Source organism: Aulonocara stuartgranti (assembly GCF_965226115.1).
Source record: "Aulonocara stuartgranti genome assembly, chromosome: 20".
Taxonomy (NCBI): domain Eukaryota; kingdom Metazoa; phylum Chordata; class Actinopteri; order Cichliformes; family Cichlidae; genus Aulonocara; species Aulonocara stuartgranti.
In genome coordinates this window covers 4,415,895-4,427,258 of record NC_138956.1, presented here as the reverse complement: position 1 = coordinate 4,427,258, position 11,364 = coordinate 4,415,895, and the positions used below count along the sequence as shown (strand labels likewise).

The following is an 11,364-nucleotide window of genomic DNA, read 5'->3' as shown; positions in this document are numbered from 1 at the left end:
TCTATTTTGTGAGTGACATCACAGTTTTATATCCATGGATAGTGGCACAAGAATAGGAACACTTGAGACCTTTGATCCCCCTGTAGGAAGAGGAGGAAATGCTGCTATGAATAATTTCAAAACCTTTGGCCTCATAATGTGCCACTACCTTTTTTCCATGCTTCAAATACTTATCCTCAAGTGACAAATTGGGCCGGCCCTTGCGATCTGTCACTCCCATCACGTAGTTGCACTTTGATCCTGCTGCTTTCACGAGGAAGTTAAGGAAATTTTTCTTGAAGCTGTTTGTGAGGAACACACCCGCTATGAGACCTGTTGGTGCCAAATTCGTTTGAAAGAAGGGAACGATGACACCGGAGCAGAGCTGAGGCTACAAGGTAAAACGGCATGCAGCAGTTATGTGAAGGTCAAGTGACAGGTTATATAGGAAGTGGTTTAAAAAGGAAAAAGCTGCTGAGAACAGCACTGTGTCCTGCTCTGAAATGTGACGTTGCTTTTACAGAAAGTGTGTACTTGTTGCCATGAAAGCTCATCACCTTCAGTCATAGCTTAAATATACATAACCAAATAAACTAGTCTTAACCACTCGATGTGTTTAGAAAATGTGTATGTAGCCGTAATAACAACCTGTCACTTATACCAATATCTAACACAAACACCGAGGCTGGTTTGTGTATTCATGAGTCTTCAAGATAAATTATTATTGAGACTGTTTGCTAATTTAGTCCTTGGACTTAAAGCAGTTCTTGTAATTGATTTACTTTATATTAACCTCTACTTGCTTGATTAGTAACTCTGCGTATATTTATATTTAATCTGTGTTTAATTTTTAATGGAAAAAATAGCACTACCCATGATAACATGGTTATAAATAACAAGAAAACAGGCCTCGGTGGTGTCACTTGTATGGAAAAGCCTTGTTGTAGTTTTCTATGCTGAAGCAATAAAAGCACACTGAACTGAGGAAGTGTTTCTTTGCTTATCAAATCAATTTGAACTCTAAGTGCTAAGAAGAAATCTTTTGCTCCAAGCTGTGAGAATCTGAAAACTTTCCAACGTAAACAAATCATTTTGTGTTTCTTACAGGTTCAAGTGGTTTCTGTGTGATTCCTCCCAGTCTAAAGTTTAAAGCCGGGGTAGACTGAAGATGTTTGGGAACAGTGCCCCCTTCTCCTATTTCCCAAAGTTGGTTGATTTAATTTTCCTTTTCAAGTTCACTAGTTATGTTTAATATGCTATAAGACGCTGATTTGCGGTGTTTCTGATACATACCCGTTCACACCCTTACATAATAAAACAGCACAGTGCCATAGTAACCCTGAAGCTTACTTGAGCTGTGGACTGCGGATAGCTTATCTTCATATCGCTGAGCTTTGACTGAGATGATTTTATGGAGGTGGAAGGAAACTGAATGTTAAGGAATCATTTCTTCTTCTTCAGGGGCTTCACATCGGAGGACCTCCCTCCGAGGCGGGCTTTCCAACAAGATGAAATTAGGGAGAGTCCGCTGAGGAGAAGTGACTCAACCAGACCCAGTGGAAGATCTATTTACAGTATGTCCAGGCATTACAACACCTCATATCTAGGTATACATATTTTATGATGATATTGCACAAAATCGAATGTTCTTTACATCAGTACAGAGAAAGGAGTACTCGGAGACACTGAGCAAAAATCCTGACAGCATCAATGTCAGAGTGGAGGTAAATGAGTATAAACTCTACATCATCATGGACACATACACATTACTAACAGCACAACATTTAGCTCTCATCATCACTGACCCTCCTAATTGAACCCACAGCATCTTTTCACCTGTGAGATTGATGGCCAGGAGGTGAAGACCGTGGACGACTGCGTGGCTAAGCTCAAGAACCTGGATGCCAAAGGTCGTCTGTGGCATCAGGATATGATCATGGAGGTTCAGGGACCATATCTTCTGCTCAATGACATTGAGACCAAAGTAGGTTCATCACTTCTAGAAGAACAATGAAATGTCTGGAACGGACATTATAGTATGATTGTTGGACAGAGTTTTGAGTCAGCACACCACCACAGTGGATTTGAAACCCTCAAAATGTGACTGAAGTGAGGATTTTCAGTTTTAATTCAGGGGGTTTAAAAAAATTGCACTGATATTATTGACATATATATATATATATATATATATATGGACAGGTGATTCCCTAACGTGTAGAACTCATGGACATCATCAAACGCTGTGTTTCACCTTCAGCTGCTGCTTGTTTGTGGGTCTCTGCCTTCAGTTTTGTCTTTAGTGACTGAAAAGCTGGTTGGTTGAAGTAAAGAATATTATTTATTTTCCTCTCTTGGTTTGCTTTGGGTCCATTTGCACTGTGAAGTGCTGTCCAATTAACAGTTTTGCAGCATTTGGCTGAATCTGAGCAGAAAGCACTTCACAGTCCATCCTGATACTTCCATCAGCAGTCACATCATCAATAAACACTAGTCTATTGGTGAGGGATCCACTGGCATCCATACATGTTCACGCCATAGCATTGCCTCCATTGTGTTTAACAGATGTGTTATGTTTCGATCACAAGCTATTTCTCTGTTTTTCTCTGTTCCATCATTCCAAAGATTTTTCAGAGCTGTGCAAGCTCTCTAAGATGTTTTCTGGCAACGTTTAATCTGACCTTCCCGTTCTTAAATATAACCAGTGGTTTTGTATGCCTAACTTGTGGGGTAATTGGATAATCCAAATTGCCACTAGGTGTGAATGTGCGAGTGAATGTGAGTGCGAATGGTTGTCTGTCCCTGTGTGTTGGCCCTGCGACAGACTGGCGACCTGTCCAGGGTGTACCCCGCCTCTCGCCCTATGACAGCTGGGATAGGCTCCAGCGCCCCCCGCGACCCTGAAAAGGATAAGCGGAAGCGAACGGATGCTAAAATAATTAAGACATCAATTAACCGATGCTAAACCAGATTGTTGTGGCCACTACTAAAGTTGTTGCTGTCTCTGATTATTGGTTTACTTTGTTTTGTGATCTTAATGATGGCTTCCTACATTTACATTGACTCATAATTAAAATGACAGTGAAAAGCTATAAAACACAAATTCATCCCTTTGAATTAACTTGAGATATTAAGTCTGCTTCATTTGTCATTAACTAACATGGGAGCAGGCCTCACCTGTTAGCTGTCCAATTAACTTTGGGCCTCTCCACATGGGGCACTGTGTGTCTGTAATTCCTAAATATTTTATGCAGCACTTTTATTAAACCTCTCGAATTAAAGCGGAAAGTCTGCACTTCAATCACGACTTTATTGATTTAAAATCTGCTGTGGTGATTGATATACAGCAGCAATAATGCAAACTTGTCTGTGCAGGAAGTGAAATGGTATAGTAATGTTACTTCATTGTCTCAGTTTGTTAGTAAAATTATGTAAGTTTGGGATTTGAGGCCACTATTTAATGTTATTGTTCCACTTCATCCCAAAGGGTCCTGATGGGTTTGAGATTAAGGTCACTTTCTTCAACAAAACTAAATATAATTCTGTGCTGTAGCAGTAACATTTCCCACACCAAAGAGTATATAAAAGTGCAACCAGGTGAAGCAAAACCGTTACACAACCATAACTGTTTAAAGCGCTAAGCTGTGTGTGAGAAAAATTCTCTAATTATGAAATGGAAACATCTGAAAAACATGTAAAATATGTATGAGCAAAATAAAATGCCAGACCATTTTTAAAATTCCCCTTTTCCCTCTTTTTAAAGACTTTCAGTGTTGGCTATTAACGTTCGATCAATCTGATTTTGACAGACAGAACTGGACTTGGTACCTTTGAGCTGTATCGTGCAAATCAAAGCTGTGCTGGACAGCTGCGACTTCAACTCTCTGCTGGCGATAACTGTGCAGGAACGCAGCAAACGCAACCGCCGGTGCTTCATGTTCCAGTGTGAGGAGACTGGGGTGAGTTAACTTTGACCTCCTCAAAGTCGCCAGAGATCTGATGATAATTGTAATGTCGATTTTTCTTCCCGTTTGCTCTATCAGGCCGATCTGATCAAGAGCGACCTAGATAAGGCAGTCCAAAGAGGAGGTGGTAATCTGGACCAACACAGAGAGCCTCCGGATGTCAGGTAGGGTGTTAAAAAAAACGAAAAACCTAAAACATGGGTAAGATTTAATTACAGGGAAGCAGGAAGGACAAATGTGGAAAGTACAGTACATTCATTAATCATTTCTTTCCAGGAATGAATTTGAACCCATGACACAACATAGGCTGGGAAGTTTCCGTCAGACTGCGCCCCCCTTTATGCAGGAAGAGTGGAGAGCTCCAACCCCAGACTTCATGGCCCCATCGTGGCGAGAGCCGGGTACAGTAGAAACATAAAGAAATTATCATTATTATCCAAGAGAAATTCAATTTATTTAATGAATTCACTGCGACTGAAATTCACTTTTTACATTTCTTCTCTGCAAATAAGAAATAAACTCAGTATTTTTAGTATTCCGAGTTTAAGTCACACCAGCTTCTGTTGAAATTTTTTTTCTCTCTTTGTTGCAATGCAGATCATATGCCTTCCTCACGTCCCTATAGTCCACAAGTAGAACCAATGAACCATTTAGACCCGTATGACATGCAGAGCAACCCAGAGATGGACCGTGATAAGACAGGGTCACAGAGGAACACGGTTAGTGCTGTGAAAACTTCTGTATTTTCTATGAATTATTGAATCTTCCTGTGGAATTATCTGTCTTATCTTGAGAGTTTCATATGATGCTTTCTTTTAGGACATTTTGAACCATGTTCTAAATGATCTGGAGATCTTCGTGGGCAAAGTTACAGCTGCAGTAAACACACCTGGACAGCAGGGGGACATGGGCAAGAAGAAGAAGACAAAGAAGAAGAAAAGCAAGAAAAATGGTAATAGCCTTCATCAGTCTATGTTTTTCACAAACAAGTAACCTATGAAGGATAACCTACAGATACAGGCAGTTTAATAAGTGCTTAATGTGACTGCTTATCAGAGCCCTCGGGACCACCCCTCAATCTGCCTTCTTTGGATGAATATGCCTTCTTTCTTCAGAAAGTCAAATATGGATTCAATCTGCTGGTAAGTCCTTCAGTTCAGTCTCTGCACATTACAAACTAACGTGAGGAGTTTTACAACAAACTTGTCTAAATGCTTACAGTTGTGACTAAAAGCACTGGTGTGTGACTGAAAGAGTCGTTATCATATTACAGGCCCAACTGGACGGCATACTGGTCAATCCTTCTGCTCCTGAGTTTGTCCACGTGCTCTTCTCAATTTTAAACATGGTAAGCTCACTACTGCTACGACTGCTGCTATATTATGCACAGTGATGGGAATAACGGCGTGTGTCAGAACAATGAGGCGACTTCTGTCTCCAGGTAGAAACAGGAGTGATACACCTGCTGCTGTCAGACCTGCAGGTATCAGGTTGTGATGTTCTCCTTTATAGTGGACAGAAATTACTTTTTTGGAGTGGCACAAAGAATTTGTGTGGCATCTTATTGAATGCAGAACAGCTGATGGTTCTGTAAATAGTTTGAAATGGTTATTTTAAAAAAAGGTAAATGGCTGCAAATAACTTTGTTGTTTGCAAAACCTGTGCATAGGATTTTAAAATTGACAATTGGATTTAAAGTTATGAAAGTTTGAAATATGATTCAATAGACATGTTTGTGGTTGTTACAGTAAAAAAATCACTTTTTCTACTCAGATTTTATGTTTTCTGACTGAGTTTAGATCAATTGTGTTAATACAGTCTGTCAAAATAAAAACATGACTGTAAATTCAGACACGTGAGTTTGCGCTGAAAAGAATGATACCAAACAAGGCAAAGTAAATAGTTTTTAAAGGTGAAATGTGGAGGGAAAATCAAAAGTAGTAAAAAATGGCCAATTATACCCTGGACCCCAGAGGGTTAAACTTTTTTTTTAAAGTAACGCAATAGTTACTTTTCAAGTAATTAATTACTTTTAGAAGCTTGTAACTCAGTTACTAACTCAGTTACTTTTTTGAAGAAGTAACTAGTAACTATAATTAATTACTTTTTCAAAGTAACTTGCCCAACACTGATAAGTCATAGTGCTTGTTTGGTTATAACTAGATTCTTTCTTTTTTCCAACAGACAGTTCATCACTATCCGTTTGACCTGCCTCCCAATGTGATCTCCCCCTTGCTGACAGACCCCGCTATAGGCCTGCTAAAGCAAAATGTCACCCCGGAGGAGAACCAGCTGTGGATGTTTCTGGGAGAGTGTTGGAACATCTCCAGGTGAGGCAGCTTTAACAGTCCTCTAACACTTTTACTAGTCTTTTTATCAAGCTTTGAACGTTCTCATATATAGCCCTTTAACTTTAACTACATTTATACCTTCCTTGGCACGCCCTAACTTGTTGTGGGCCGTGTCTGTTTGCATGTGCTGTATTCAAATTGATTCCTGTGTGCAAAAAGTGTTTAATTTGGAATAATCAATGTAAAACATAGAAATACTAAGAAAGAACCATTCCTTGTTTTCTGAATGACTCATGGATTCATTTTTAGTCAGAAGAGCTTTACGGTTGCTAAGTTGTGAAAATAAACTCAGACTCTGTGTTTATGCTCATCTGGAAGGACACCTGCAGCTGAGAATCATGTTCAAAGTTCAACAACCTCTTTAACATTTACAGCGAAAGACTTGAGGGATTGTTGTGCAACTTGTTTACCAGTTTTTTAACCACAGGCTTGACTTTTATTACAAATGAGAAATGGTTCACAAATATTTAAAGATTACTATTAGTCTGACTACACTTAGCCAAATGCCTCACACACAACCCAAAGGTTCTCTATTATTTATTTATTTACTGCTGATTTATGCACTATGAATAAATGAGTAATAAATAATATAAATAATTTTATATTATGGTAAACAAGGAGAACACAGTATAAAAAAAGAACCTTGCATTCATGAAGCTGTATTTTAAAACATGGATTTGAGCTTTACAGTTGTTGATGGAGCTAAAAGCGACCATACTTGGCCAAGAAAGTATTGCACTTTTTTTTTTTAAGTTATCAAATTCATTTGTCAGCTAATTGTAATGAAAATTATTTAAAAGGCACCAACAGCACAAACATGTTTGAGAGGCCCGGTTCAGTTGAAACTGGCTGACAAATGACAGAGTTGTCTAGCAGATTTATTTAAAATTTTAAACAGATGGTTAATAAAAATAAAATAAATAAGCCCTGTATCAAAAAGTAGCTTGTGCAACTTTTTTTTTTTTTTTTACCAGGTTGTATAAGTGTTATTTTCATGGATGAAGTTGTGCATTTTATAATTCCTGCCCTCTGTTTCACTTGCAGGTCTCGATGGCCGGACGATAACGTCCCAGATTACATCCCAGAGTTCTATGATGGCTGGCAGCCCCCTCCGCCCCCTCCTCTACCATCCCCGTCGCCTTTTCAGAACGGTCCAATGAGCAGAAGCAACAGCCAACGCTTCCCAGGCCGACCGACGCTGCGGCAGCCAGACGAGGTACGAACTTATTATGACCCCCTGGTTCATCCTTAACAAAGAAGCTCATCAAACAGTGTAGCATACCTGGGTGTGAACTCAAAGTATTGCAGCAGTCATGCCCTTTAAAACTTTTTGTTTCCGTGCTGATGCTTAATTGTTATGCTGTAGCTCCATCTGCTTTAGGAATTGGTTTGGTAATGTGTTTATAGCCTGGAAGATTAGCAGATTGCTTTGAACTGTTGTTTTGCTTACCTGAGTTTGTCTCCTAAACCAACTGCACAATCTCCACTAAGTGGTTGTATGAATTGTAGTCACTGCTGCCATCTGGCACTCAGCACCTTTAAATCTAGATTTTCATGGCAACAGAAAAACAATATCGCCAATGAGGCCATCATCAAGAGGTTTTTCAGTTAATCCTGGTGTATTTTATGACTTTTACAGTTTATGGGCAACAATCCATGGGGTCCATCACCTCCACCAGCACCGTAAGTGTTGTTACACAGCAGTAAATATGGCTTAATGATCACATTTCTTCAGTATACCCAACACTTTTTCCTCCAATTTTATGCACTGCCAATACGAAGTGTATTTCGTCTGCTGCTCTTTCAGCTCCAATGAACCACCCCAGAGCATGCGTGTCATTTACAACTTCATGGCCAGAAACAACCAAGAGCTGAGTGTTATGAAGGGTGAGGTGGTTGAGGTGAGATCACAAATATTATTCAACAACTGCAAATACAAGATTTATTCTTACCTTTTCCAACACAGTATAAGAATTGTCTCTAGCTTTAAATAAAAGCAGGATCTGTAGTGTTTATCTGATGTAGACTGTTTTACATCATTGAAATTTAAGAAAACAGAGTAAAAAGCAAACCTTCATTTACCGGGAACTGGATGAGGATTTTGTTTTAGGGATATACCATCACTCTGAGGGGATCTGGATTATCAGGTATCATTATCAATGTAATGCAACAGTAATTTGGGGCATTGCAAACTTAAATAAAACTTAAATTTAAAATGTGTTGTAGATAACTTTTTCCAGCTCCAAAAGAAGAAAAAGGGGAACTGCAGATCTTTTCAATTCCTTCCAGCCTTTCAGCCACTGTCACATATTTTCCAACCAGTATTGTAACTATTGTGAACCTTATAGAGGAAATTAAAATGCAAAACTAGAATCTGAAATAACTCTAGCAAACACTGCAGCTGCAGCACAGAATGACTGACAGATAAGATTAATATTTCTTTAAACTTGGAGTTTCATTGCCAAAATCCAAAGTATTTGAGATATTTGGATTTGGATCTTTCACAGGTGATCCAGAAAGCAAAGCAGTGGTGGCTTGTTCGTAACGCGCGTAACCAGGAAGGACATATTCCTCTGAATGTTTTGGAGTCGTTAGGGAACCCCGAACCCGTGGACGACCTACCGGTGAGCTGAGCCGCAAGCAACCTGGGAACCCATCAACAATTATCTGTTTCCAGCAGGACGACTTATCATAACTGTTCTGCTTTTCTTTTCTTACGAATTGGGATGAATGTTAAATGTGGAAGAAGTTTAATGTCATGTGGTTTCAAGATTTTGGCAAATGCTTTTACTCTTTGAATCTCCACACTGTTTACTTGCTTGCAGTCAAACAGCTGCTCAAATAGACAGACAGATACTTTATTGATTCCACAAGGGAAACTGATTTCTTACAGCAGCATAATAAAGAGTAGAAATGTTACAGTCTACAATAAACAACACAGTTAAAAATAAAAGTGCGACAGGCGGCTGGTAAGGGCCTTACACTATGAGATAGTGCAGGAATTAATAAATTTACTACAGTGATAAACAACAAAAAAAGTCAAATTAAGTCAGTTAAAAAGGTCTGAGGGAGAAGGAGCTCTGCTGCCTCTTGAGTGTGGAGTGGAGTGGGTGTGATGAGTTGTCCATGATGGAGAGCAGTTTGTTCAGTGACCTCTGACGCTAACGGACTCAAACGCCTCCACATTCTGACCAATGATGCTTCCGGCCTTCTGGATTAGTTTGTTGATCCTGCTGGCATCTCTGGCACTGATGCTGCCCCACCCACCAGATAACGGCAAAACAGATGGCACTCGAAAGGATCTCCAACATGTTGCTGCAAACATTAAATGATCTGAGCTTCCCTAGAAATCGAGCAATGTGGTTTTCCATCATTGTTTAAACACTACCCGCCAATCAGAAACCAGAAAGCCTCATGTCAAAAATACTTTGTGCCTTGCGTTCAGATTGGGCATATTCATAAGCGTGTACATAAATAAATATGTTTGCTCATAAACAGCCTTCACATTTGATATTTCAGTCTTCCTTCCAGCGAGATCCTCGCGGCCCTGTCACCCTGGACAGGTCCTCCTCACCTGCAGAGGTGCAAGCCTGGCTTGAGTACAAAGGCTTCTCCAAAATGTGAGTGGCATTCTCCACGGAGTAACAGACAAGTTCATGTTTGCAATCTATATAACACTTGCATTTAATGTCATTTTATTTCTTCTCTTGTACAGCACTGTCAGGAGCCTCGGGGTGCTGAGTGGACAACAGCTTCTGGGAATGAATAAACAAGAAATAAGGACTGTGTGTCCAGAGGAGGGGGGCAAAGTCTTCTTCCAGCTGCAGGCTGTTAAGTCAGCCATTGCAGTAAGTAAATTTGTTATAATACGCACACACTCACAGTTAAATGTTAGCATGTAAGTAATAATTTATCCTGTTTCCTGCAGCTGGCCAGTGAACCGTCAGGCATGTACAACGGCCGCTACTAACGACCTGCGTCACTGCGCCGGCCCTTCAGATGTTTCTCATGTGTGCAATTAAGGGTGTTGAATTTAAACTGTCTGAATTGATTTCGCTGCTTTTCCATAAATTAAACTGTAACAAATGTTGATTTGCTGTTTGAAGTGGCAAACTCGAAGATTTTAATTTTCAATGAACATGCGCAGTACTCGCCATCAATGGTAAAAGTCCATTGATGGAGTGGTGGGAACAGTACTCAGACGCAAAGGTGGATGTCAGAGACAGGGGGGATTATCTGATAACTGTTATCTAAACCGGTGACATCATTCTGCATCTGTGTGGTTACTGTTTGCCTAGCAACAAGTCCAAAGTGGACTGGAAAAAATGCTTGTGGACACAAATGAAGAACGGTTTGGAGTTGTCTTTTCAGGAAACTGGACAATGCTATGGAGAATTTAGCCCATGATGAGCCTGCTGATTAAAACAATGCAACATTAATATATTTGCAGGATTAAAAACATTGTTTTTGGTGGTTATCTTCCTTAATAGAACGCTGTATTAAATTACTATTATTTTAATTAAGCATTTTCTACTGCTGCAGCTTGGCATGAAAAGAATTTAACTGGTAAAACAGTCAGTCAACAATTTTCTGCTACTATTCACCCAAAAAACAAACCAAAAAAAGCCAAGAAGTAACTTTCATCCACATCAAACTGTTAAATGAGCTGCACAGCTCTTCAGTGAGGATACTATTTGCTTTCACTGCACCCTGCTGTTCACAGACTCGTACTGTGCAGCATAAAGTCAGATCACAGCTACTTACAAAATGATGGACCAATTTATTCAGTTATTTCCTGACCAGTAAGCACAGCTGCTGCCTGAGGTATACGAGTTTGCCACTTTCAAAGGAAGCGTCTATATATATATATATATATATAAAACGTATCAATGACAGCAATTAATTGTCAGTTACTCAAATACTAGTTTATACCGTAATCTTGCTTTTTTGTGCTTCCAGTAATTTCGACTTTGTATAGTTTTTCCTGATGAAATAAAACGAGTACGTATGTAAACAATGGCTTCATCCAGCATTTGCCTCATTGACTGTGTCGTGTGTGATCAACAAAAACA

General features: G+C 39.6%; 1 protein-coding gene across 2 annotated transcripts; it reads left to right on the top strand.

Annotated features, from left to right (window-relative positions):
- The first annotated feature begins 49 nt into the window (after window positions 1-49).
- Window positions 50-11,294, top strand: eps8l3b (EPS8 signaling adaptor L3b). 2 transcript variants are annotated; one of them, XM_082518804.1, is made up of 20 exons: window positions 50-377; window positions 1,087-1,185; window positions 1,441-1,553; window positions 1,639-1,703; window positions 1,805-1,963; window positions 3,786-3,935; window positions 4,020-4,105; window positions 4,218-4,342; window positions 4,539-4,660; window positions 4,761-4,893; window positions 4,998-5,083; window positions 5,215-5,289; window positions 6,126-6,271; window positions 7,337-7,508; window positions 7,932-7,975; window positions 8,100-8,193; window positions 8,800-8,916; window positions 9,824-9,912; window positions 10,008-10,140; window positions 10,221-11,294. In XM_082518804.1, exons 2-20 carry the CDS (start codon window positions 1,148-1,150, stop codon window positions 10,260-10,262), a joined length of 1,989 nt encoding a protein of 662 aa, XP_082374930.1. In that variant the 5' UTR covers window positions 50-377; window positions 1,087-1,147; the 3' UTR covers window positions 10,263-11,294. The 2 variants fall into 2 exon arrangements, with proteins under 2 accessions (XP_082374930.1, XP_082374929.1); XM_082518803.1 differs by having other exon boundaries at window positions 9,812-9,912.
- Window positions 11,295-11,364: the final 70 nt, after the last annotated feature.

Bases quoted from the DNA above. Each gene is read 5' to 3' on its own strand.
- eps8l3b (XM_082518803.1), top strand. From the start codon at position 1,148: ATGTTTGGGAACAGTGCCCCCTTCTCCTATTTCCCAAA. The intron at 5,084-5,214 runs GTAAGTCCTTCA...ATCATATTACAG, and splicing joins AATATGGATTCAATCTGCTG to GCCCAACTGGACGGCATACT. The intron at 7,509-7,931 runs GTACGAACTTAT...TGACTTTTACAG, and splicing joins CGCTGCGGCAGCCAGACGAG to TTTATGGGCAACAATCCATG.